At 39.5% G+C, this 27793-nt stretch overlaps 1 protein-coding gene across 2 annotated transcripts in view; it reads left to right on the plus strand.

Annotated features, from left to right (window-relative positions):
- Window positions 1-27793, plus strand: part of ulk2 (unc-51 like autophagy activating kinase 2) — a 119932-nt gene that overhangs the window by 36221 nt on the left and 55918 nt on the right. For both annotated transcript variants that reach the window (XM_078224678.1, XM_078224679.1), the window contains exons 4-9: window positions 15947-15979; window positions 18946-18982; window positions 20569-20742; window positions 23549-23622; window positions 25784-25885; window positions 26906-26964. In XM_078224678.1, coding sequence (XP_078080804.1) covers window positions 15947-15979; window positions 18946-18982; window positions 20569-20742; window positions 23549-23622; window positions 25784-25885; window positions 26906-26964 — 479 coding nt within the window. The remainder of the gene's footprint in view (window positions 1-15946; window positions 15980-18945; window positions 18983-20568; window positions 20743-23548; window positions 23623-25783; window positions 25886-26905; window positions 26965-27793) is intronic.

Consider the following 27793-nt stretch of genomic DNA (forward strand, 5'->3'; position numbering starts at 1 on the left):
ACTTTAAACAAGAACTAGAACTATATCAGAAATAAATTTTGTTTTCCAACATTCTTTTTTCAAAATATTGATTATTTTGCATTGATGTGGCAGACAGGTCATCCTGGCAAGTGAAAACCAACCAGTTTGTGCAGAATTCTGAGTGTAAACGTGCTTGAACTCTGAAAGAACTTGCATAGTTGTGAGTTTGTGTTAACTCAAATTTTGTATTTTGGTACACAGATTTTCAAACTGGGTCCCTGGGTTCTGGAGAGTCTGAAGGGATTTCATGAGATTACTAAACTTGTTCTGTTACCAGAATGTTATTTTTCAAACATATAAATTAGTTCTCCCATTGTTTTCCTCTGACGAGCTGACATTGGCTTTGGAAATTAGCTCAGGAGACCCTAGAAGTGCATGATTATGACTAATTGCTTGGGAACCATTTGAAATTTGAAAACCACCCTCTTTTGGAAGAGGTGTAACATCAAGGGCCAAATAAAGCCCATGATCGGGTGCCAGGCCTTTTGTCAGCTTGGATCTTATATGTCTCTCACTTGTGAGGATCATGAATTGGATTCAATCTGAATCCAAGATTTTCTGTACATCTAATAGGAGCAAGCAAGGAGATGGATTGTGGGCTTTCCTGGTCCAATCTGTGCATTGGCTTTATAACTTTAAGAATGGAGTCCAATTTTTAAAAAGATCCAAAGAAAATAAAAATGCTGAAAACACTCAGCAGACCAGAGCAGAATCTGTGATGAGAGAAACAGGGTCACTGTTTCAGGTCAATTACTTATCACCAGAGCTAAGACATTTGTTAAGTGTTGTTGCTGTAATTTCCCAGATGATGGAAGTCCCAGTTCCAGTTGATACCAGTCAGTTTTAGTTTTGCTTTTCACCACTAATCACTTTAATTCTAAGGAGGCATTACATACTTTTGACATGTACAGTTTATTTTAAGTGTAGCAGTGTTTTAGATTTTTACCTGTATTGAATTGAAATTTCTGTCTATGCAGCAGGGCTGCTGAGCCAAAAATAGCACCTGAGTTAAAGTTTCAGAGCACTGCTTGGATTCATGTGCAATCCTTTAGAATCTTGAACACTTTAGTTGGAACAGACCTAATTCCCATCTGCAATGGCCGCTCCTTGTAACTCAGGTGTCCATTATTAGCTAAGTTTAATTGTTCTTTTATTGCAAGCTTCCAATTGCCTAGATTAATTTCCCATGATCCAACTATGAGTTGAACACAGCACTGTAGTATGACCACCTACTGCATAAACGTCAAATCAGTTCTTGAAGGCAGTGCTGTGGCTATCGAGTTTGACATTGTTGAAATGCACTGTGCTCGAAGCTTCATTGGATATATTAACCAGCACCCTGAATCTATCTGTGTCTTGGATTGTAAAACAATTCTATTTAACTTATATTATCACTTATTACCATTTAACCATCTCCTGATTTTGCATTTGTCAACATTGTGACAGTTGGCATTTTTAACTTAGCTCCCTAAACTATTCTGATGGTTATCAATTTTAGCAACCTGTTTCTAGTTATCAAATTTTGTTATCAGACAACAGGCTTCAAGCCTAAAGGGAGATATCTGTATTAAATCTTATGTTCATTGATTCAACTGCACATTCAGCCCTTTGTCAAAAGTAAGAGCCTCATTCCCACGCAATTCGAAACTGCTGAGAAATAAGATTTTTTTGTGAAAGCTTTTTGCACTCAGGATATTTGCAAGAATATAATACAAGTGAAATCAGCAAATTTATGCCGTATAAGAATGTTGACTGGTTGACCAGTGGATTTTATTTTCAGCGATACTCAAGTTCTATACTAAATGACAGTGAAAAAGTGGCAGTCCCTCCCACTTTGGGATCATTTGCAAACTAGAGTGCGAGTTGGATGCTGTTTTAAATTTTGGGACCTGGCCCTTGTGTCAGTTCTCCCTTCCTAGGTGTCGCTTTTCTTCAGGTGGATGTTCAGGTAAATTTCCTATGTGCTTTCTAACGTGTTGGCATGCTAGCCAAAACAAATCAAATAATGATGAGTATGAGGCTTATATAAAGTAGAATGTATTCATATTGCGGTGGTGTGATCCCAGCCTTGTACAAAAATTCTGGTCCTTTCAGAAGAGCTGGTGCTTTCTGTGAAAGCTGTCGCATTGTGCGATTGTAGATCACAAGCAGATATTTGTTTTCAGGTCTCATTGAGAGTTGTAGCAGTCACTTAAATGTGACTACCATCTAATTGCTGTTTTATATCATGGGACTGTGAATTGATTGCCACAATTTATTTAATGGTGTCTGAAAATTCATGTCCCAGTAGTCATTCTGTTGCCTTACGAGTGTTGAAGAATTGAACTTGCCTGAAATGTTTTCCAAACAGTACATTAAGCTTTTCATATGCAGTATAATTTTTTTTTAAGAAAGGCCATTTGATCTCGGTCTATATATCTTCTCAGCATGCCCCTGAATCTGTTCTCCAAGTTTATGTCACCACAGTTTGAACCCATTTATTCTATTCACTTCAGCAGCCTTGAGAACAAAGTTGAGTTTGATGCTTTGTATAGTACTGCGGAAATGCTGAATTGAACAAGTCAGTGAAAAATTGTGGCTCCATTTGCTTAATCGGGTGCTTAAAGGTGCATATTAAAGTTTATAGAAAAGAAAGTTCTCTTGGTTTTCTGGCGATTCCAATACTTCTCCCTTAACACCACTAAAAACAAATGACTTAATTGGTGCCATTATTGTTTTGAGACCATGTTGCTGCGTACAAAATAGCTGCCATACTGACCTCTAACAGTAATTGCACAATAAAATTCCTTCCATCTGAAGCTCTTTGGGGATGCTTCTAAAACTTGATGCAGTATCAATTTTTTTGTACAATACTGCCTGTTTTTGACTCCTTTCTCTCATTTCTAATTGTTTTATACTTCACATTGTAGCTATAATTTATGACCTAAAACAGCACTATAGTTCCCAAACTACTCTCCAGTGTGACTCCATTTTAGCACTTGAAAATTAATGCGATCCCACATGCCAACAATAAAGCAGCATAGTAACATGCAGTATAGAATTATTAAAGTTTGCTTACTGTAGATATACACGTAATCATATAAATAAGAGAGCCACATTTTTAAAGTACTTTATAAAAATGTTATTTATGTCCTTCATCTAAGCTGCTCCGGCTCATCGACCTTGGCCAGGGAGCAGCGAAAGAGCAGGTTGAAAATCTTGAGGTAGCTGATGTTAGAGCCCAGTGACAGGCTTGGGCTCAGACAGAGCCGCAGTTCAGCCATAAATTTCTGAATAAAGCAGATCTTCATTTTCTGCATCCATTGTTAAACTTTATTTTCTCTGCCATTGGGTTCAAGGTGGGAGCTGTAGATATACACATTATCATATAAGGAAACTACGTTTTTAAAGTACTTTGTAAAAATATTATTTTATGTACTTCATCTAAGTTGCTCCGGCTCATTGACCTTGGTCAGGGAACAGCAACAGAGCAGGTTGAAAATCTTGAAATCAAGACTCTGAAGTGGCCACGGGTGGAACCCAAGGCCTGGAGAGAGAAACCGAGAGATGGGCAGGGCAAGGACTGCACTGGACACTGCCTGGCCCTTTGTGCCAATGTGGGGCATAGTCTCAGATGAGGGAGAGCTCTCAACTCCATTTGCTTTTTCCCTGACCCCAATTGAGGTAAAAACCACAATTTGGGGAACTGCTGACATAAATATAACTCTGCTCCTTCTGAGCATAGCTATCTTTAGTCGTTTGGCAATATACAACTTGAGTATTGGTGAAAACCTTTTCCAATAAGAGTCCACTTGCCAACAGTTAGCACTCTCCTCTCATGCAGTACAAATTGTTGTTTTCCCCTTGTAACGGTATTGCGAAATGACCTGATGAGTGAGAGGCCAAGACAATAAGCTTTGACGTCTTTTTTTTCAGCAATGCATAGTTACGTTTATGCTCTTTAGTTACTTTTATGTTGGCATCCTCTGCAAACTTGAAAATTTCCCTTACAATCGCACATCAAAAAGCAAGAGTCACAAAATTAACCTGTGCGCAGCCTCGCCTTCGCTTGAGCCTCTCCATTATAGATGCCTTCTGTTTCCTGTTCTACCTCAATTTTATATTCTCTGATCTTCTCGCTTTGTGACCTTGTTATTAATCACGCATGTGGGACCTTGTCAGAAACTTTGAAAATTCAAGTGTCAGCTGCGCAACATTGGTAATAGTTTCAGAAAACCTTTGATAAATAAAGTAGATATCCCTTTTGTGAGTCATTGCTTTGTCAGTTGTTAAACTTTATTTTCTGTGCAACTAATGTTAAACTAATTTCCAGTTATATTTCTCAACTTATTTTTTAAATGGTGTGGTGTTCCTTGGCCCATTTCCAGTCCTCTGGAATCTCCCAAATTAAGCAAACTTCCCGCAATGTTGTTTGTCAAGTTACAATTTGTTCATCATGGCCTCTTGGAGAAAGATGTGGAGATGCCGGCGTTGGACTGGGGTAAACACAGTAAGAAGCTTAGCAACACCAGGTTAAAGTCCAACAGGTTTATTTGGTAGCAAAAACCACAAGCTTTCGGAGCCCTTAAGCTCCTTCTTCAGGTGAAAAAGACCTGAAGAAGGAGCTTAAGGCTCCGAAAACTTGTGGCTTTTGCTACCAAATAAACCTGTTGGACTTTAACCTGGTGTTGCTAAACTTCTTACTCTTGGAGAAAGCTCAGGATTTAGACTTTGCTTTACCAGTGAGTGGATTTTAATTTTAATAAAACAATTACTGAAAGGACACAGTGTCCTTTTAAAGTGTGTTTGTTGTTAGCGCTCTAACTTCATTTCTGACCTCATTGTAAATTTTAGTCAAATTCAAACTCTGGCATTTAGTTATTAGAATATGCACAATTCAAACAATAGAGGTGACTTGTTCATCGGTTTCCTTCAATATTGAAATCTGCTGTAAACAATATTTTATGCATGTACATTGTATAGTCAAGATATGACCAGGAATGTGCATTATTCTGCTGCCTGTGGTGCCAACAGATAGTTGGGCAATCGTTCCAGTGAATTATTCAGGTAATTGAATCAAGAGTTGCTGGTTTGAACAGCCATTTGCAAGTCATAGCTCCACATTCTGCAGGTAATAACTCATTTTCATTCTACAAGCTATGTAATTTTTTGTAGGCTTTTTTATTTGGTAAATTGTTGCATAGCCTGGATTTTGCCTTACCTTGTGGTTGGCTGTAGGATTTTAAGGATAAATTTAAAATAATGCTGGTATGATTGTAAAAGAACAGACATGTTTGTTAGCGGTGATTTATGGCCTGGGGTAGCACCACAAGCATCATCAAATTTCATTTAGATGTAACACTTAACATAAAAACATCCTGAGGCAATCGTGGTGGCGTGAGGGAAAAGATATCAGGCACTGAGTCAGCAAGCAAAGGGTGGGGGTGTAGGGCTTGGTGAGGTTAGAGATGAGGATCAGTAAAGCAATGGGTAGATTTCAACACCGGGATGAAAATGTTGACACTTGAGGTATGTGGGCAAGGGGCTGAGTTTGCTTGGCGCTAATGTAGATGACTGAGGGCAGATTTGAGGGGTAAAGCAGGACTTGGTGTGGTATGTGATACATACAGGAGAATTTTGGAAGAACCGAAGTTTGTGCAGTAAAGAAATCCAGTCCAACCAGTGTTGGATTAATCTAGTTTGATGACAGCATGCATGAAGGGTTTTATTGGAATGTGGGCTGAGATAAAGATGATTATGGACAATAGTACAAAAGTGAAATTGTGATGGAGAGATTATGGGGTTAGGAGTTCATTTTCTGATTTGACGGAATGGAATACCCAGCTTATTCTCAGACTCCCCAATTGTGAACGATTGGAGGGAGGCGGGGCGGGGGGAATAAAACTTCGTCTTGCTGCTTTTTATATAATGGACTGATAATTGTCATGGTACAAGACTGAGAATTAGAACATAATCCGATTTAACTTGACACAGTGGCCAGGGAAAGAAATTGAGTCTGGTTAGCTTATGGAGTTTGTGGTTTGAGCTGAAATCCAAGGTTTCAGACTTCCCAATATTAAGCACGGGAATGAGTGGATTGAAATACTATAGAATCCCTACATTGCAGAAAGAGGCCATTTGGCCCATCAAGCCTGCACTGATGACAATCCCACCCAGGCTCATGGTCGAAGCCACTGAGGATGTCATTGGAGAATTGTGCAGAAAGTAGATTTCACTATTTTCCTCAATGCTGCAAATCATGCAGTTTTAATTAGAAAATTGCTCCGACAGTTTTCAATCATTTTTTTCCCTCTGTATAGAATGCATTTTCCTGAACATATTTTGATTGATTTTTAGTGCTTCAAAGTAAAACAAAGGATTTGGGTTTTAAATTGGCAGCTTTTAATCCCTGTAGATATTATGTTCTGATATTGAAGTTGCTTTGTTCTAGGCTAATGTTCAAATAAAAAGAACATTTCGTGTCAGCAAGGAATTGTTTTCTTGATGACTGCAGATTTGATGTTTTTTATAGTTTTAGAGAGTACTAGATTGGAATATTAACAAGGTACTACAGTGATTAAACAAGCAAATATGCTTTCTGTGGTGTTTCACTACATTTATTGATTGTTTCAGTGTGGCAGTTTGGAAATGGAAAAAGATGTGTTGATTAAAAGATACATGCATTTGCTGAAATTCATGTGGGGCGAGTGCATGGATTAATGAATTGTAAGATATATTTCTAATAAAGTTTAGGGGGATATGGGGAACAGATGGGGAGGTGGAATTGAGACCAGGGAGAGATCAGCCATGATCTGATTGAATGGCGGAGCAGGCTCGAAGAGCTGAATTTGCCTACTTCTGCTCCTAATTCCTATCTTCCTATGTAATTTGAAATGAAGTAATATTTAAGGAGTATGAACTTTAAATTTGAAGTAGACAAAAAAATGATGTTCCAGATAAAGTTAAAATGTATTTATTAGTCACTAGTAAGGCATACATTAATACTGCAATGAAGTTACTGTGAAATTTCCCTAGTCGCCACACTCCGGTGCCTGTTCAGGTCAATGCACCTAACCAGCACCAGATGTTAGAACTTAAGGCATTGTGTTTTATACCCGGGAAAAGTATAACAAAACTATTTTATCAGTGAAAATGCTTGCTGGTTGAAGATAATGTTGTATTTAGGTTCTCTTTTTGTGGGACTCTGAATCCCAACTTCACGGTGTGGAGATACTGGTGTTGGACTGGGGTAAACACAATAAGAGTTTTAACAACACCAGGCAGGTTAAAGTCCAACAGGTTTATTTGGTAGCAAATGGCATTAGCTTTTGGAGCGCTGCTCCTTCGTCAGATGGGGAGGTGGCAAGAAGGAGCAGCGCTCCGAAAGCTAATGCCATTTGCTACCAAATAAACCTGTTGGACTTTAACCTGGTGTTGTTAAAACTCTTACTGTCCCAACTTCACTGCCAGAGAATGGAAACCTTGAATACTTCACTTTTTAATATTTTAAATTGCTAATATGATAGTAACTTCCAATATAATTCTTATGATTTGTTTTCTGAATCTTTTGTTTTCTACTGCAGTCAACTGGAGAGTTTTGAGGTTCAGAGAAAGTTGCATATGGTTGAAGGATTTCCAAAAAGTACATTTGCATCTATCAGCTTATTCTCCGATATCCCAAATGTGAATGATTGGGAGGGAAAAACTTGCTGCTTTTTTTAAAAAAAAGAGACTGATAATTGTCATGGTGGAAGGCTGAGAATTATAACATAGCATTAAGTCTTTCCAATGCTTAGCATTAACGTGAATTGTTTTTGTCTTTGCATTGATAAGAAAAATGAAGAAAAGCGTGCAATAATTGCACTGCATCAGCTATTGTGCTATATATTGTACAAAGCTGTGCTAGAATGGCAGTAGAAATCCTTATTGCTCTGTGAGGCTTTCCATTAATTGTGCCTGAATATTCCCAGCCATGACGCTGTTCATTTAATGTTTACGGACTTGAGCTTTGTGCTGTAATCAGTCATGTGGCCAGATAGAATAGTAATGGGAAGGTTGCATCTCGACCTCTAGCTGCACCTTAACTAATGGGCAAGAACAAAATGTTCTGGCAGCAGTTTTGCATGTTTTCTTCTCTTTCACATGCACATTGCCTTAGATTGCTTACTCCCCTTGTTAAGTCTAGTTAGTTGAGGCTCGCAAGAGTATTTCAAGAGGATATACTTTATCCTGATGCATCGAATTATAAACTGAGGTCGGGTTGCTCTTGTGCTGGGTGCCAAGCTTCAGCTGAACAGCCAGAGATAGAGGAAAATTTTTTAACAAGTGAACCTTCACTTAAACAATATCAGCGTTGTTGAATGAGCCCTGGGCACAAGTCATTTATCCTTTGAGATAACATGGTAGCAGGACAGGTTTGGGTTCTACCTAAACAGCAAAAAAGTTAGATACCATACAGGGTCCAAGTGATATTGCAAGCAATGAATGGAAATACACCAACAACTACATTGCAATATAATATAAACAGAAAATGCTGGAAACACTCAGCAGGCTTGGCAATATCAGTGGAGAGAGAAACAGTCAACTTTTCAGGTCAATAATATTTCATCAGAACTCAAAATACTTTGCGTGCATGTCCACTTAGCATGTTCAAATGAACCCTTTTGGTATTTATGCATTGATGGACTAATGTTCTAATTTTGGTATTGATTATATGAATGCAGAATAAGTAATCTTGACCTTCCTTGGTTACTTGCATCATTATAGAAGATTATTGTAGATATTGTGCGTCATAAAGTGACAACCGTGACCTTGTGTTTTATGGTTATTGTTTCTTGTTTTGACATTTTCCAAAAATGCTGAGGATCCTTTTCAAGCAACCTCATTGGCCTTTCAACTTGATGTAAATTTTCCAAATATCAGTCACATTCTAGAAGTCCCACTGGCCAACAGTAACCATTTGACCTAGAATCATAGAATCCCTACAGCACAGAAGGAGACCATTTGGCCCATCAAGCCTGTACCAGCAACAATTCCACTTAGACCCTTTCCCCATAATGCCACATATTTACCCTGCTGATCCCCCTGACACTAAGGGACAACTTGGTATAGCCAGTCCACCTAACCTGCACATCTTTGGAGTGTGGGAGGAAACTGGAGCACCCAGAGGAAACCCACACAGACACGGAGAATGCACAGACAGTCACCCAAGACCAGAATTGAACCTGGGTCCCTGGTGCTGTGAGGCAGCAGTGTGCCACTGTGTGACCCTCTTGAGTGGGCACAGTGTGATTGGAAAGTCTCATGTTATTGGACCATGATAATCACATGACCATAATGAGTTGTATCAAAAAAACACCATATTTTCCTTGCATCAAAACACTCTTCAAAAATGCAGCTGAGTTGTAAACCAAAGATGGATTGGAGGAATGGGTTCAGTGTTCCTTTCCACTTATAAAATTAGTAGATAAATAACCATGGGGGACAGTAGCAAATTATCAGTAAAAGATTAGTTAACGTGTAACCCAAGGCCGAAAGCACAGCAATTGTATAAAATAGGACTTGTCAAAGAAGCAGAAAAAGATGTGTGAGGGATGCTGTTTTATTCAGGAAGCATAGAAGAAAACTTTGGACTGGATTGACAAACTTGAGGCTAGATTGTACATGCGAGTGAAATAACTGAACACATGTTTACCACAAACAGAAACAGAAAATGTTGGAAAATCTTAGTAGGCCTGACAGCATATATGGAGAGAGAATAGTTTAAGTTTTTTTAAAAAGTTTATTTATTTGTGTCACAAGTAGGCTTACATTAACACCGCAATGAAATTACTGTGAAAATCCTCGAGAATAGAGCCAATGTTTCAAGTCAGAGTGAAGACGAGGTATATATGTATAAGCTGGCAAAATGTCAATCCATTTTTATTCCAAGTTATTACCTAGCACTTCTCTATGGTTCATAATGTTGTATTTTTTGGTGGTAATTGTACAGTTGTGAAACTATTTGGAAATCAGCAATGACAATTTTGGGCCTGGGCACTTTCTGTTGAATACAGCCCTATTGTTCTTCTGTGTAGTTTGAATTGACAGAAGCATAGGGAACTATGATTAGCATTTTGCTTCAATGTTAAAGTCCCCTGCAAACACCTAAGAAATAAATAGTTTGCAACTGACAACTGGGTCATGTGTTGAGGAAATAAATAGTGTCCTGCCCTAGCTTGGGTGTAAAGTTTATTAAAAGGCAAGTGTTTGATACAAACTGTTCATCACTGAGTACTTATGAAAGATCCCTGAAACCCAAGGTTATGTACCTTTAGGTAGTAAATATATTATCCAAGTCCTAGCACTGTTTGAGAGCACCTGTTTCATTATTTAATTCTCTCTCTGTTGCCCTGCAGTATTTTTCTGCACAAGAAAGACTGATGTGTTTTTCTTGGAAGATGTACGCAATGGCAGAGCAGTATATAAACTAAAAGGAGCAATTGGCTTGAATCTGACATAAACAACTTAAATCACATGCTTCTGAACTATTGTGTCCAAGGATACTTTTTCAACACTTTTTTTGACTCCAAATGCAGGACAGCCTGCAAGCTGTAACTGACAAATGTGATTTGTTTTTTGCTCCATTTAGTTCACTATATTGCCACAGACATGATTCCTAATTGTCAAAAAGTAAATGACAAAAGATGCTACTAGCTACCTGCATGAGGTCATCACAAGGTGTATTGCACTTGTAATTAAGCTATTTAGAACAAGAACTTAGACTCTGTGGATGAAAGATAAAATGGAATGAAATGTTTATGATCTGTTAGGTGATACAGAATAGAGAAACAGTGCAAGTCTGCTGACACTTCTGGATTCTACTGTGCCTATAGCAGAAACAAGTGTTGCTATAAAAACAAAAGCCACTGATGGGCCGCAGTGCCAGTCCACCAGTCAGGCTAAATATGGAATAAAAACTGCTTCTAACTCAGAGGAATAATTCACATCTGAATGTTCTAATGTGCCACTTTGTTTTCGTACATTATTCAGCAGTGGTGTTTGCTTGCCCTTTTTATAGGTCACAGTTCCACATGCTATTCCATTTCATAGTTCCCATTTCCACATGACTTATTTTGTGCTAAGGACACCTCTTCCAATAGGTCTTGATCCTGACAGTTTACAGGTTGACTTATAGCCGCCTTGGTTGCAAATATGTGTTTTCCTCCACCTCTAGCATTCGATTCAATTGTCAGCCATGATTCAATTTGAAGCAGCTTGGAGTCACATTGTTCCAGGTTTAAGCCCCATTCTAGGACCTGAGCGCAAAAATCAAGGCTCTGCCATGCCAGTGAAGTATGGAAAGAATGCTGGGTTGGTGATGCTGTTTTTTGGATGACACATTAGACAAAGATACCCATCTGGCCTGTCAAGTGGACATAGTTCAGAGAAGAGTAGGGGGAGTTATCCATGGTATCCCAGCCAATATTTATCCCTCCACTATCACAAAAAAATAGGTTTTGCGTTTCACACTGCTAGTTATGAGCTTGCTGTGTGCAAATTGGCTGCTGCGTTTCCTACAGAACTTTAATGACTACTCTTCAAAGTACGTCGTTGGTTATAAAGTGCTTTGAGACATCTGGCAGTGATCATGAAAAGTGCTATATATAAATGCAAGTCTCTTGTTTATGAACAGGGAGTGTGATAATCTAAGGGGCCTCCATTGAGCGTGGAATGCTATGAAAAGAAATTCCTGTGCTCCTGGTTTATAAAAATAACACCAGGTTAAAGTCCAACAGGTTTATTTGGTAGCAAACACCATTAGCTTTCGGAGCGCTGCTCCTTCGTCAGATGGAGTGGAAATGTGCTCTCAAACAGGGCAGAGACACAAAAATCAAGTTACAGAATACTGATTAGAATGCGAATCCCTACAGCCAGCCAGATCTTAAAGATACAGACAATGTGGGTGGAGGGAGCATTAAGCACAGGTTAAAGAGATGTGTATTGTCTCCAGACAGGACAGCCTGCAAGTCCAGGAGGCAAGCTGTGGGGGTTACTGACAATGTGACATAAATCCAACATCCCGGTTTAGGAGTCGCTGAGCAGAAACTGATAGCCAAGTTCCGCACACATGAGGATGGCCTAAACCGGGATGTTGGATTTATGTCACATTATCAGTAACCCCCACAGCTTGCCTCCTGGACTTGCAGGCTGTCCTGTCTGGAGACAATACACATCTCTTTAACCTGTGCTTAATGCTCCCTCCACCCACATTGTCTGTATCTTTAAGATCTGGCTGGTTGTAGGGATTCGCATTCTAATCAGTATTCTGTAACTTGATTTTTGTGTCTCTGTGCCCTGTTTGAGAGCACATTTCCACTCCATCTGACGAAGGAGCAGCGCTCCGAAAGCTAATGGTGTTTGCTACCAAATAAACCTGTTGGACTTTAACCTGGTGTTGTTAAAACTCTTACTGTGTTCACCCCAGTCCAACGCCGGCATCTCCACATTATAAAAATAAACCAGCTATGATCAGTGCTCAGTGTGGACCATGAGTTTCACTGTCACTCTCTGCTCCAATTGGAATATTTTGCCTGTGGCCTGTCTAAGTGCTGTCATTAAGAGTGGCTGGTTGGGAGAGACAAAAGGGAGCTGGCATCTTTGGAATTGTACTTCAGCAGTTGGTGCTTTTGGAGAGAGAGGAAAAATGTTCACCAATGGAATTGAAGGAAAAGCAGGAAACTTGTTGGCTCAGGATTACTTGGATGACATTGTTCTAAAGTTTGTGTTGTGTTACTCTGAGAAATTATTTCCAAAGCATTGTTGACTAAGTGTTATGCAGTTGACGCACATGAAAACTCTGTGTGGATGACAGTGGAGATTGCATAGCATAGTTCAGCCTGGTTTAGTACCAGAAAGTGGTAAAATAAGCTCCTCCTCATGACCATAATACAGTAAAATCTTTACTTTCCGGCTTGCGAGGGGAATGGGTGGGGCTGGTTAATCCAAAATGCCGGTTAATGGAGACTTCCATTTACCAATGGAATACACCACAATACGTGAACTAATTTGGAAGTACTCAGGAAGTAAAGAAAGAACAATATTCTTTTTCTTTCAATTCTCAACAGTACATTAAAATACAAAGTATATGCACAAGTTCCAGGCAATTGCTTCCAGTTGGTAAGGTAACGATTTGTGTTAGGTGAACATCAGAAATTCCAGTCAGTAGAGAATTCTAGTTGGTATTGTATGATAGCACACAGTTTATTGTATATCCTGTTGGGAGGTGGGAAAAAGGGGAAACAAGGATCAGTTGTCCTGGGCTGTAATTTACAGTCCATCTGGCAACTGACTCATGGTTTTAGCAGAATGGGGTGACTGCCCATAATTTAAACCCATGGGATGCATAGCCAAAAAAGTAAATGTGACAACATTTTATATGTGCTTTGTGGGACATATTCATGCCTCTCAAAAATACCAAGCTGCATGCAGCATTTGATATGAGATCAATAGTTTTTAAATGTCAGGAGATAAACTAGGTCAAGGATGATGTCTTCCCTACTCTGTTGTCACCAATGCATTAAGCTGGTACATTCTAACCGTTTGATCATTGGCAAACCCAAAGACTTTGATAGTTGAGTATGTCTCAATGGTGATTCCATTGAGATTTGGGAAAAGATGATTGCCATTTCTGTTATTTCAGGTGATCCAATGTTCCTGTGACTATTACCTGGCACCTGTGTGATCCAGTTGTTACGTATCTGTCAGCCTCAGCTTGGATGTTGACAAGGTTCTGCAGTAGGTTGCTTTGCTTTGCTTCATCAATGGAGTAGTTATGAATGAAACTGAACACTGGAATTGTCAGAGAACGGCCTCATTCCTGACCTTATGAAATAGCTGAAGATGTTGGATCAAGGCCGCCTCCCTGAGAGACTCCTGCAGCAATGTCCTGGCCTGCAATGATTGGTATCTGGCAGCCATCTTCCTTGGTGTCAGTTAAGATTTCAGCTACTGGAAGGATTTCCCTTTCCCCTTCATTGAATTCCATTTTTCTTGGGTTCCTCTGTGCCTGAGGCTTGCTTAATATCGCTTGACTTTGTAAACTTTGTTTTTGTTGCTGTTTTGACAAGTTGATTTGTCTTTTATTTCAATATATTCCACATCTGTTTTTGTTCACCTGCTGTCATTTTGTTAGAGAAGTGTGGTTCAGGTATTTTATTTATTTGTTGTTTCTTACGCATCCATCAGGGGGTGTGTGAATGGAAATTCAAATTGGTGACAGACTTTAAAAAGACAAATATATACACACAAATGAATAATGTAGGTGTACTGTATGCAGGTAATTGCTATGAATGGAATCTGTTTCAATACTGGGAAAAGCTCTGCACAATCTGCCTTCTGACTAATCACGTGCATGCACACTGCTGGAAGTGATATTTATAGTTGGTTGCCAGCTGCTTTTGTTGGTACTTTGCCCACTTCTCAGTGCGAGGCTCAACTGTAAGCCAATAATGCTTGTGATCTGAAAAAAATGTGCTCTTGCTATGCAAACATGTAAATGTGACCAAGTTTCACAGTAAGGTTAGCAGCACTTATTTTTATAACGGAGTCCAGGTTTGTACCCTGAACCTGATACAAATTTCAGCTCTTGAGTTTTAAATTAGTTAGCTCTTGGATAAACAAAATTTCCCTATCCTTGGCCATTCAAACTGTCCGGAATGAATAGTTCTGGCTAAATATTTGAGATGCTTTAATATTAAACTATTCCACATCGTCTATTGTCCCAATTTATGGCTGTCCAGAAGCAAAATGTGTTGAGCAGCAGCTCGAGCAGAGCAACAGCAGAGTTTTGCGCCTCTACTTTCTCAAAAGACTAAGGAAATTTGGCATGTTAGCTCCAACTCTCACCAACTTTTACAGATGCACCATAGAAAGCATTCTTTCTGGTTGTATCAGAGCTTGGTATGGGGCACATCGACTTGCATTTCACCACTCCATAGGACAATCCTGAATTTTTACTATATCTGAGACCGGTTATCACTGAAGTCTGCCTTTATTTACAGTCTAATAGAATTGGTATTGACCAAAGTGACAAGATTTAAATAGTTGCTAGTGGAGCAAAATGAATGAATAAACCATGCTTCAGTATTCATCAGTCAGTTTGTGACCATCATTCTTCAGCTTGGTATTGTAAATGTTGCTGTAAATTAAATAGCTAAGGAGAACATTTTAACTAACAGGTATTTTATTTTTATCTTCAGATTCTGCCATTCATTTTTGAGAATTGAGTGATTTGGGTCAGATTTTTCTATAGTTTCTACTTTTGACTGGGCTCTGTGAAAACATTGGCAGTCGCATGCAATTCTCAAACTGTCAGAGCACTTGACAATCTGAGGTTGATACTGATCAGGGAAAGAAAGAGTTTTGTGTGGCAGAGAACAAGTGAGTAGAAAAACTGACTTTTCAGGAGAGTTTTGAAGGCAGAGAATGAAGTAGAGCGCTGAAGTAGTTTCGGGGAGACCTCCAGCAAGCAGACTCGCAAGGTTGGTCTCTGATGGAATTAAGGGGGTGGGAAATCAGCAGTAATACATTCAAGACTAGAGGCTGGGACATACAGCTGGAGAGATTATCACCTCGTACTTTCAGCAGCCTGCTACACACTCAATAATAAACCTAGACGTGCAAAGTCAAACAAGCAATACATGCCCTTAGTTGCTCTGACCTATTATTGCTGGTGCTCAACTTAATTATTGTGTAGAAGTGCTTCTAAGATTAATTGGCCGAAGAAATGCACAGCTTTCAATCTGAAATACTTTCTCAGCTGAAGTAAGCTGTTTTTCTGCAGAATGCATTTCAGTGCAACATGTTTCTAGGCAAGTCAGTATTTTTCATCCCTTCAGGTATTATTTCTATTTTTATAAAATGATTCTTAACAGAAGTGAGTAATTCATTTTTTTTTCCATTCTAGGAGACTCCCAACTCTGTCCACTTAGTGATGGAGGTAAGCATGAAGGATGCTTTTATTGTATATTCAGATATTGTTCATTCTGTATGCAGTGTGATGGAACATTCACGTTTTATAGTCATAGATCTCTTGTAATTGATAAAACTGATCACTACAACCTCACCCAACTGATCAGCTGAATGGATACGAGTTATCCACTTGGATATGTTTGGCATCTTGATTCTGGTTGTCCAGTTTTGTCACCTAAGGTCTCAACCATCCAATAAAGGGTTTTCAGGATTAGCCAACTGATTGAACAATAGTTGTTAATGTCGGCAACCCTAAAATGATATGTCTCTGTTGTTGTGATGTGTGTTAGAGAACCGCATTGTATTGCCCTATCAGACGGAGAAACGGGAATTACTTCCATCCATGTTACTGAGATGTCGGCCTCCATTGCATTGTAAGTGCTTCCTGACAGTGATAACCGAAGCAGAGGAGGGGGAATCACTGTGACCCCATTGCCTGATTCAGTAATATTGGCAGAGATCTGGGAGCAACTCACCTGCTTGTTCATCTGACTGCAGGTGATTATGCTGGGAGGAGAAAATAAGATTCACAGCGCCAGGGACCCAGGTTTGATTCCCAGTTTGGGTCATTGAATGCGTGGAATTTGCACATTCTCCCCGTGTCTGCGTGGGTTTCCTCCGGGTGCTCCGGTTTCCTCCCACAGTCCAAATATGTGCGGGTTAGGTGGATTGGCCATGCTAAATTGTCCCTTGGTGTCAGGGGGACTAGCTAGGGTAAATGCATGGGGCTATGGGAATAGGGCCTATGTAAGATTGTGGTTGGTGCAGACGCGATGGGCCAAATGGCCTCCTTCTGCACTGTAGGATTCTATAATTCATGTTGGTGTGCAGGCTCAAACACTTTATTTCTGTTATGACCAAGGAATATATAGACAGATTTTTAATCAGTAGTGGAATAGAGGGTTTTGGGGATAAGGCGGGAAAATGGATCATCGGCCACAATCTCGATGGGCTGAATGGCCTATGTCTGCTCCCATAAGCTTATGATCATATACCAATCCATTTTAAATTAGTAGAAACAATAAATGCCAAGAATAAATCAGGGGCTGACCATCTTGGTACTTGAGTAAAATGTAAGATCTGCAAGTATGAATTTAGATAATTTCCAAGAACAGATTTATTTTAATTGGTACGGTCAACATTGTTCCCACTAAGTGGCATGGCTGCACAGCAGCTTGAAGGGTATCATTGTTTGATTAAAAAATGTGCGTAAGATCACATTACAAAACATTTGAAGAAACCATGCACAAGTAAATTTTAAAGTGAACATTGGTCAATGCAAAAAAGCAACGAAGAAAGGTACAGCACAGGAACAGGCCCTTCGGCCCTCCAAACCCGTGCCAATCATGATGCCTTAACTAAACTTAAAAACAAAACCACCTGCTCTTACTTGGACCATATCCCTCTATTTTCTCCCTATTCATGTACCCAATCCAGATGCCTCTTGAATGTTGCTAATGTTCCACCACCACCTCTGGCAGCGCGTTTCAGGCATCCTCCACTGTGCGAAAAACTTCCCTCGCACATCTCCTTTAAACTTTCCCCCTCTCATCTTGAACCTGTGCCCCTTGTGAATGACACTTCCACCCTAGGAAAAAGCCTCTGACTGTCCATCCTGTCTATGCCCCTCATAAATTTGTAGACCTCTATCAGGTCTCCCCTCAGCCTCCATCTTTCCAGTGAAAACAATCCTAGTTTATTCAACCTCTTCTCATAGCCAACGCCCTCGAGACCAGGCAACATCCTGGTGAACTTTCTTTGCACTCTCTCCAAAGTTTCCAAATCCTTCTGGTAGTGTGACGGTCAGAACTGTATACAATACTTCAAATGCGGCCTAACCAATGTTTTGTAAACCTGCAACATGATTTTCCAACTCTTGTACTCAATGCTCCGGCTGATGAAGGCGAGCATGCCATATGCCTCCTTAATCACTTTGGTTACCTGTCGCCACTTTTGGGGAAGTGTGGACCTGCACACCCAGCTCCCTCCATATGTTAATGTTCCTAAGGGTTCTGCCATTTACAGTATAATTCACACCGAAATTTGATCCTCCAAAATGCATCACCGTGCATTTGTCTGGATTAAATTCCATCTGCCATTTCTGGGCCCAAGTCTCCAATCTATCCTCTAACAATCCCCAGCACTATCAGCAACTGCTCTGTGACTGTGCTGATGTCTTGGTTTGTGCCTGCATGTCACTGAGTTGGTAGTCTCCGTGCATTGTAAGTGCCTGCTGACAGTGATAACAGGAGTCTGAGGAGGGAAATCTTATTGTCTGATTTTAGGGAAGTGTGGGTGGAAGTTAATTTAACTGATAGTTCGTGCAGTTTTTATAAATTGCTATCTTTAAATTCTTTTGGGTATCTTTAATTTTGCGCTTTTTATTATCCGAGTAATCTGCTACCAACTGCAGTTTGCTTCCAGGCGTGCAAAACCTTTACATCTTTTTAGCCCTCAGCATTTGTACTGCTATGATATTTAATTTCACTGATACTTTGATCTAAGTTCAACAGTGTTTTCTATTTGGAATTGCACTTCTGCGCTTTAACTATTTTCTGAACTAAAGATATTCAAACGCAGCTACTTAACATCACCGGAAGCTTTGTTTGACCGTCACCTTTGGTCTATCACCTTTCATCTTTCATATTTTTCATGAAACAGCCATTTTTTGGCCGCACAACTAGACTGACCAATCTTCAGACAGAAGGAATGCAACACACTGAATATTTAGTGACTACATGATTTGGCAGTGCTTTGGGGTGGCCCCCTGGTAAATAAGTGAAGTTAATGAGTACTCTGGAGTTGTGCTTGTTTCACTTTCTTGGTTAGATTTGAGAGATGATGCACAGTTTATTTCCTTTAATGAGAGAGTAATAAACGTAGTATTTTAAACTTAAATATTATGCTGATTTTTGTTTTCCTTCCACTTCATAGTACTGCAATGGAGGTGACCTGGCAGATTATCTGCAAGGTATGTTAAAATATTCTTCATTACAGTTGATGTTAGCTGTAGTTCTGAGAGTAAATATTGTTCAGAGGATTAATAGTCAAAACTCTGATGCAAGAGTGACTGCTGGCCTCATCAATATGAAAGAGGCCAATTCAGCACTTCCCTGCTTAAATACATCTGCTTGTTTACTGAGACTTTGGAATTGTAAATTGAAAATTTGAGACTAGGGTATCGGTAACTTTGTCAATTTCTGTGCTGCAAAATACTGCTCGGATATTCCTTGGACATTTGTATTGTACTTTAAGTTTGTTTGAAATATTCTGTTCTCCCAGTCTTGCTATTAATATCAGGATTCAGCACAGTTAAAAGTGAGCAGAGCCCATTTATGTTGGAACAACTCGAGCTGAATTCAGTTGTAGACCCTCGTATTGATCAGCTGCAATTTAATCATGCGCATTGTTGGATTCTAATGTTTCAGATGCCTGAATATATTTGCTTAACTGAAAATATTCAGTTTTGCATTATTGTTCATGCTGCCTGATTTATACTTAACTCTTCACTTTGCTACAGCGTTGGCAGACCAGGGCATGGTATCTGTTACTGTGTATTAAACAGAATCTGCAACAGAAAAGCCTTTGTGGAAATTTCGTGGATATAAGGAGATTGAGGAAAAGTTGAATGCTCTGAAAATATTTGTATAATAATTGCTGAACAGTAACTTTCGCACAAGCATTGAGAAAGTCTTTTCAGATTTCAATTCAGCAAATTCAAGATTATGGCCCGAGTATTGGAAAAACTGGTACTTCAGAATACCACAACAGTAGTATGCATTTGTTCTTGAAATTCCTCTTATAAAGCTACAGGGTAATTAATACGTGACTTCCCACTTCTCCCAAATCTCAAGCTGGAAAATAACATTGTCTTCAGTGGGTGCATCTTGCTGTTTATAACTGATCCTGTGCTTTAAATCAGAAAGTGATTTGCCTTGCATCAGTATTGGATCAGAATGTTTTGTCATTCAGATGAGCATGTAATCAAAATATTGTAATCGTTTTGGGGGCAAAGGAGTTTTTCATGCTGAAGTCTTAACTCTGGAGAAGTAAACAGTATTCTCTCCACAGCTTTGCAATTATATTGATTGTCAGGAATGCTTTGATGTTTGGATCTGAACAAATGTTCCTTGATGTTGCTCTGTACAAAGTGCATCTCGTAAATGAGCAGGATGAAACATTGTTAGTCAAAAACTGAAAATACTGGGAGTACTGAGCAGATCCGGCATCATTTATGAAGAGAGCAGGTGGATTAATGGTTTTGATAATGGGACCTTCATCAAATGCAATGTGTGATGATGTACCCAAATCATTAACGCTGATCTTCATACTGATGCTGCCTGGCTCAAGTGTTTTTAACATTCACTATTTTCTTTCAATTTTCCTATGTCTGCAGCTTTTACTTTGAGATTGGCTCTTTTTAATTTTAATTTCAAAAATCTAGTTAATTGGAAATAGTCTTGCAGTCATATATAGCCTCTGACATCAGAAGTTTCCGTTAGAACATTATATCCCAGATTTTGAAGTACCGGTAACATTTTTTTGTGTTCTGAATAGCCAAAGGGACCCTTAGCGAAGACACCATTAGAGTCTTTCTCCAGCAGATCGCAGCTGCCATGCGAATCCTTCACAACAAAGGAATAATCCACCGGGATCTGAAACCACAGAATATTCTACTGTCTTACGTCAGCCGGAAAAAATCTAATATGAATGGCATTCGTGTCAAAATAGGTAAAGTTAAGAGTGTTGTTCTCTTGAGCAAAGTCAGTCTTGTGCAGAACATTACAAAGGATGAGCCCCATCCTTTTGAAAAGTTGGAGATGGTACTGTTTTTACACAGATGTCCCTATTAATTTGCACTCATCTCAAACTGCTGATTTCAGCAGATTCTGGTATTTCCAATGAGGGAACAGCTCTTACTAAACCATGTAATTGGCATAAAGGAACAAATAAGAATCAAAAGCTTAAACTGAACAGAATTGCCTGAGCTGTGTGGCTAGAATTGTTAGATTCAAAGGTCAAAAATGGATCATTTGCCGCAGTGTGAAGCTTTCGGTAAGATCAGAGTCCAGCAAAGTCTTGTGTTCAATTCACTCTTTATGCTGAGTTAGAGGACAGAATTAAATATTTTACGACATGTCTGAAACACTTTAAAGGGCTGAACTACTTTGAATTGCTTTGAAAGGAAATGGGCACAAACAGCAGTCATGTGCTTCAGTGTTCCTCAATGCTACTGGTCCAGGGAAAGTAGGCATGATTGGTATCCAGTGACTCTTGCTAGAGAGTGCGTGGGTGTCTGGTGACTGCAGAGTTGCTTGGCTATGATAGTTGAACAACTTTCCAACACTCGCGGTCCAGATTCTCACATGACAAATTCTTCCTGGGCTAAAAACTGGCACTAGAGGAATTCATCCTCTGTAAGGGCTCACCTGAAGAAGGGGCTTGGAGCTCCGAAAGCTTGTGTGGCTTTTGCTACCAAATAAACCTGTTGGACTTTAACCTGGTGTTGTTAAACTTCTTACTGTGTTTACCCCAGTCCAACACCGGCATCTCCACATCAGGACTAGGACCATCAGGAGAGAAGGCGAGTTTTCATTTATATCAAAGAACTTACAAAATGACAACAGATGCACTGACACCTGAATTGGCAATAGCGAATTCACGTGGCATAATGTGTTTATTTTAGGACTGCTCTCTGAGAAACTTGACACAAGGCTTTTTTTTTATTACTGGCACTACACCTTCTCCTGGGAAGTTCCAAGAATTTCCATCTGGGTTGAGTAATTCCTGGTACATAGAGACTATTTACAACTTTGCTGAAAGGCAAATATGAGTGTGCTTCAGATATAGACAGAGGCATCACACTCTTTAACCGTCATGCTTCATTTGTTGCAATTATTTGGTAAACAGAATAATTCAGTCCATACTGCGTAAATGAAAATAAATACTCCAGGACTTCAAATTACGATGTGTAACCTGTAATTTAAGACTGTTGAACTTGTGTATTTTCAGTATTATCGATTCCTTTTTTCCTCAAAATTTGTCTTTTATCTGGTTGACTCCATTATCGTTGTCCAAGAGCAAGTTTCTTAAAGAGCCTCTCAACTCCTGCACAGATTTGATTAATGCTCCTTAAATATGTAATTTTGTGGATGCTGCCTGTTATGACACAGCAAGTGTTATTTGCTGAGCAAGCCAAATCCTAGAGGGAAACCTGTCTCCCTGATCATAACCTTTAGTTTTGGGTTTTGAAAACTAGGAGGGAAAGTTACTGATCCCAAAAGTGTAGAATATCAGTAACACCTTTAGAATTAAAAAAAAACAAGAACAAAACTTAAAGCACATAAAATTAAAGTTGCAGTTAAAACAGTCTTGCAGAACTGCTCTTGCGCCCCACCCCCACCCCCCAAAAAGAAAATCCATTTGATCAGAATACCATAAACTGTCTGCTTGGCAGCAACACCCCTTGATTTTTAGTCATAAAAATCCAGTAGTATTTTCCAAGGCAAAGAACTGCTGTCACCTTAACAAAGGCATATCACATGGCTTCTCAAATACCTCCACTGTGATGTGGAAATCCAAAAGAGAGATTCAGAAACAGACTCTATTCTGAAACTAATTTTACTGGTTTAACTGTGTGGCTGATTCTAATTTGCAACTTTTGCAACTTTTCCTAGCAAAGATCTGGTCACAAAGTTCTCAACTCCGCTAAACCTCTTCACTTAAATATCTTTTTGCCCTTTCCTCTCCAATTTCATTGTCTTTGAGCACCTCTTTGAATTCACGGTACTAAATATAAGAATTTTTCATGTTTCGTATTTTGCTTCCACTTTTGGGTCAGTAAAATTTAATATACCTTTGTAAGCTTTAAAAGCCCCGTGTCATTTTGGAACATCCCTGTTGAAATTCAGCAGCTGAAAAATCAAGTCTCTACCTGTTTAATGCAGATTTTAAACCCAACCTATTTACTAGTAAATCTAAGCTCACCATAGCCACTCAATACAAATGCATGAACTTTACAATACACCTTTACCTTTTTATCCCTCAGCACTCTCAGACGAAATATCTTAAACCATCTCCCAGTTTAGTTAATCATGGAAAAATGCCCTTTGAGCTAATTGCCCAGACATATTGCAAACATTCTAATTAAGTTTTAACCTTTCATCTTGTATGTAGGTTTGTCATTTCATTCCAGTTTCTTGAATCTGATCCTTTTCAGTTACTGAGAAGGTTTCATTGCAAATCAGCCATGTTATCTCATGAAATTACAAGTTTATGATGGTGCTTTGCTTCAGTTACAACTGTGAGACACAGTAAGAACCTTTACAGCATTCCCTGCTGCTTTAGTAGTGCAAAATGGCTTCAATATGTGACTACATAGTAATCCGCTAATTCAGTGATTCGCTGCATCGTAAAAGCTTTAAAACATTTAGACATGCTCAGAAGCTATATAATTGCAAAATTTCCTTTATGCGTTTTCTTTAGTCAGATATTGCAATCAACTTATTGAAAGCATTTCTTTGTTATTGTCTTGCAGCTGACTTTGGCTTTGCTCGGTATTTACAGAGTAATATGATGGCTGCCACTCTTTGTGGGTCGCCCATGTACATGGTGAGTAATGTATCAGCTTGTCTACTAAATGGGATGTAGATTGTTCTGAAAATGTTGCATAACTTGTACAGCACTGTTTTTACAATTGAGTAATTATATGTACTTGTTTCTTCAATTTGTACTTGTATGGTACGACTTGTATGTTGTCCCAACCCTCCACCACCCTTTCAGATAGTAGGAAATTCAATTTGGGCAGTCACAGGATGTTATGATCCAGATTTGTGGTTCAGAACCTGTGATGGATGAGCGGGGGAGACAAATTACATCCATTATAAGGGGGCAGTTCAAAGCTGAATAACATCAGTGACTGGCTGTCTACCTTCTTGACTAGACAATGGTGTGGTATGTTTGGACACTTGTAACAAGAGAATGAGGAGGGATAAATATATAATTAACAAATTCAACTTGATCAGTAAAAATCCATTACAATGCTGCATTTTGATGTCACTCATTGTTTTTTCTGTGTCCTGCTTCATCATATTTCCTCTCCCTGTTGCAAGAATATAACCTGTGTTTACTGAGGTTATGAGAGGGAGGAGTGGGAGTGAGGAGCAGGAGTACACGAGATATAATGGGGTGAATTTTCCCGTTCCGACTGCCGCATGAATTGGAGCAGGCGAGGGGCGGACCGTGGAAAGGTCCATTGACTTTGGACGGAATTTTCTGGTTTTGGGGCGAGCATGGCTGGAAAATCCCACCCAATCCTGTATGAAGTTACTTTTGGGGATTGTTATATGGACTTTTTGACTTGGTTGCTGTGCGCAAAGGAATTGATTCAGTGAGCTTAAATGTGATATTAAGAACCAGAGGACATTAATTTGGGCAGCATGGTGGCACAGTGGTTAGCGCTGCTGCTGCACAGTGCCAGAGACCCGGGTTCAATTCCGGCCTTGGGTGACTGTGTGGAGTTTGCACATTCTCCCCCTGTCTGCGTGCGTTTCTTCTGGGTGCTCTGGTTTCCTCCCACAGTCCAAAGATGTGCGGGTTAGGTGGATTGGTCATGCTAAAATTGCCCCTTAGTGTCCAAAGGTGTATAGATTGGGGGGATTAGTGAGGTAAATATGTGGGGTTACAGAGATAAGATGGTAGGTGGGCCTGGGTAAGATGCTCTGTTGGAGAGTAAGGTGCAGATTCAATGGGCCAAATGGCTTCCTGCACTGTAGGGATTCTATGGTTCTATTTTTAAAAAAAAACACAAATTCAAGGTGCACGGCAAAAGATCGAGGGAAAATCATTTTTACGCAGTGAATTGTTTGGATCTGGAATGTGCTGCCTGAGAACGTAAGGGGAGGCAGATTGAATCATAGCTTACAAAAGGGAATTGGATAATTATCTGAACAGCTCACGCTCAATGGCCTCCTGTGCACTAACCATTCTAAAGAGTAGGTGAGAAAATTTGGAGATGGAAGCAAATAGCTGGTGAGTGCAGTGGTGGGAATGATGTTTTTGGGTTTGAATGTAGCTTCTGAAGGAAGTGTTTTTGTTGGACAGTTGGTTTAAGGGATTTTGAGATATCTATCTGTTTGTTTTTTCACACCATTCCTGAAATTTGAATGGAGGTGGGAGTGGAAATGTGGCACACCTTGATGCAAAATAGTCATGTAGGAAATTATTACCATGCTATTCACACCATGTCCACTGTAAAACTGTGCAGAATTTTACTTCACTTGAGTACTGATAGTTCTGTATTGCATAGTATAGTGCTTGCCCCGGAGCATGCAAGATACAGAGATCTTTAAGCTGGCAAGTGTTGTAAAACTTTTATACCTAATGCACAGTATTAATCTATTTTTATTGTACATAAAGTACAAATTTTAGTTTATTGTGGCTTGGTAGCACAGAACCTGAATATTGTTGTCAATAGAGACAGGCTGTCATGATGGAGATGGTAATCGTATGATTGGGGAAATGACAGGTCACTCTTAAGCAGGTGATTGATGATGAAATTGGATTGGCCACTCAAGGAGCCAAAGAAGAATTTGCACAGTCACTTCCAGAAGGAAAATGTTTTGTTTTCTTGTTTTGGTATTAAAAATAATTTGAGGTTGTAAAATTACACCATGCATTTAAGAGAATACGTAATTAAAACTAAAATGGAGAGTGCGATAAGATTTATTGACCCTTCACTCCATGGTACTATTTATATTTATTTGTGTTTCAGGCACCCGAGGTCATTATGTCACAACATTATGACGCCAAGGCAGACCTCTGGAGTATAGGCACTGTAATATTTCAGTGTCTTGTTGGCAAGCCTCCTTTCCAGGTACATTGAGAGAAAGATGCATTTATAGGATGTTACCTTTGAATGTTCTGAGATAGTTTGTATTTGTTTCAAGTGGTGCAGTAGTTTGTCTGAAGTGCTGTAGAAATCCCATTATCTGCTATGATAAAAAGGACCACCTGCCACCAACTTAGAGATAATGGACATCAAGTAACCAAGAATACCCAAGTTTTACACTTGCACTTATGGTACAGCAATATGGTAGGCATGGGTATAAAGACAAAAGTTCATTATGTAGTTTTGTGCATCCATGTGAATCACCATGTAATGATGTGACATCTTGCAATAAGGCTTTGTCCTGTGAGAAAAAGGTGTTTGAATTGGGGGTGGTAGAGGTTAAAATATATTGAAACTCATCTTGCTAACATCACAGTTGCTAAGTTGGCAGATAAACAAGTGGATCAAAATTTTGGCAATCAACCTTACACATGGACTTCATTAGCTGGGAATGCCTTGCAGGGATTGAGAGCAGGAATAACATTTTAATGGCATTAGTGTACACTGCTTATGTGAAGCTTGATTTTCTAAATTTCCTCCTTTGAAGAGCTCTCTCTTCTACGATGAAAGCAATTTTTCTAAGGGCCACCTTAATTTTGAATTCTGGATAACATGGATTGCATGCGATACCTTCAGGAATGTGCATGCCCACGATCAATAAATCCCTCCGGATCAGTTAGAAGGATTGAATATTGCTGCCATGCCGTCCATGCATGCGCACACAAAACACAAAAGGGAATAATATGTTTTATTTTCACACACTGCAGTATTAAGCCGATTAACATTCGTCAGCTTATTATGACATCAGAATTAGGTCACCTTCAACTAATGACTAACTATTCTGCAATCTCTGCTCAACAGTTCAGTGTTTTAAAATATAGAATTTGAAATATGTAGCAAATTACTTGATGCTTACACCAACCAGGGCAAGTTCGGAATGGTTATTGTTCTCTCGAGTAACTGAACCAACACCTATTTTGCATTTAAAATGTCTTTCTGTTGTAGGCCAACAGCCCACAAGATTTGCGGCTCTTCTATGAGAAGAACAAGACCTTAGTGCCTAAGTAAGTGATTACCTATTTATTCCTGGGTCAAATTTATTTCAGTTTTATTTTTAGATGTGTTGTGGTCATTCTCTGAGGTGTGAAGCTGTTTTCACATGTGGGAATATGCGTAATAGATTCTGGAAAACTTGTGCCCACAAAGCTTTACTGCCACCTGTTTCAGTGCTGGGACTTGGTACAATTTTAGAGGAATAGTGTTCAATTCTGTTCGCCACACTACCAGAAAGATGTGGAGTCTTTGGAGAGGGTACAGAAAAGATTTACCAGGGTGCTGCCTGGTATGGAGGGCATTAGCTATGAGGAGAGTTGGAGAAACTTGGTTTGTTCTCACTGGAACGACGGAGGTTGAGGGACAGCCTGATAGAAGTCTACAAGATTGAGGGGCATGGACAGAGTGGATAGTCAGAAGCTTTTTCCCAGGGTGGAAGAGTCAATTACTAGTGGGCACAGGTTTAAGGCAAGGTTTAAAGGAAATGTACGAGGCAGAGTTTTTACACAGATGGTGGTGGGTGCCTGGAACTCGTTGCCGGGGGAGGTAGTGGAAGCGGATACGGTAGTGACTTTTAAAGGGCGTCTTAACAAAAACATGAATAGGATGGGAATAGAGGGATATGGTCCCCGGAAGGGTTTTAGTTAAGTTGGGTAGCATGGTCTGTGCAGGCTTGGAGGGCCGAAGGGCCTGTTCCTGTGCTGTAATTTTCTTCTTTGAATTATGTCCAGGACTGTTGCACAGATTATAGAATTCAGTCTGAACTGCCCCAAAAGTGAAAGACTCTGCCTCAAGAACGGAATTTTTTGATTACCATATTTTGAGCAGTTTCTGCTGTTA

The sequence above is a fragment of the Mustelus asterias genome, chromosome 12 (assembly GCF_964213995.1).
Source record: "Mustelus asterias chromosome 12, sMusAst1.hap1.1, whole genome shotgun sequence".
Classification (NCBI taxonomy): domain Eukaryota; kingdom Metazoa; phylum Chordata; class Chondrichthyes; order Carcharhiniformes; family Triakidae; genus Mustelus; species Mustelus asterias.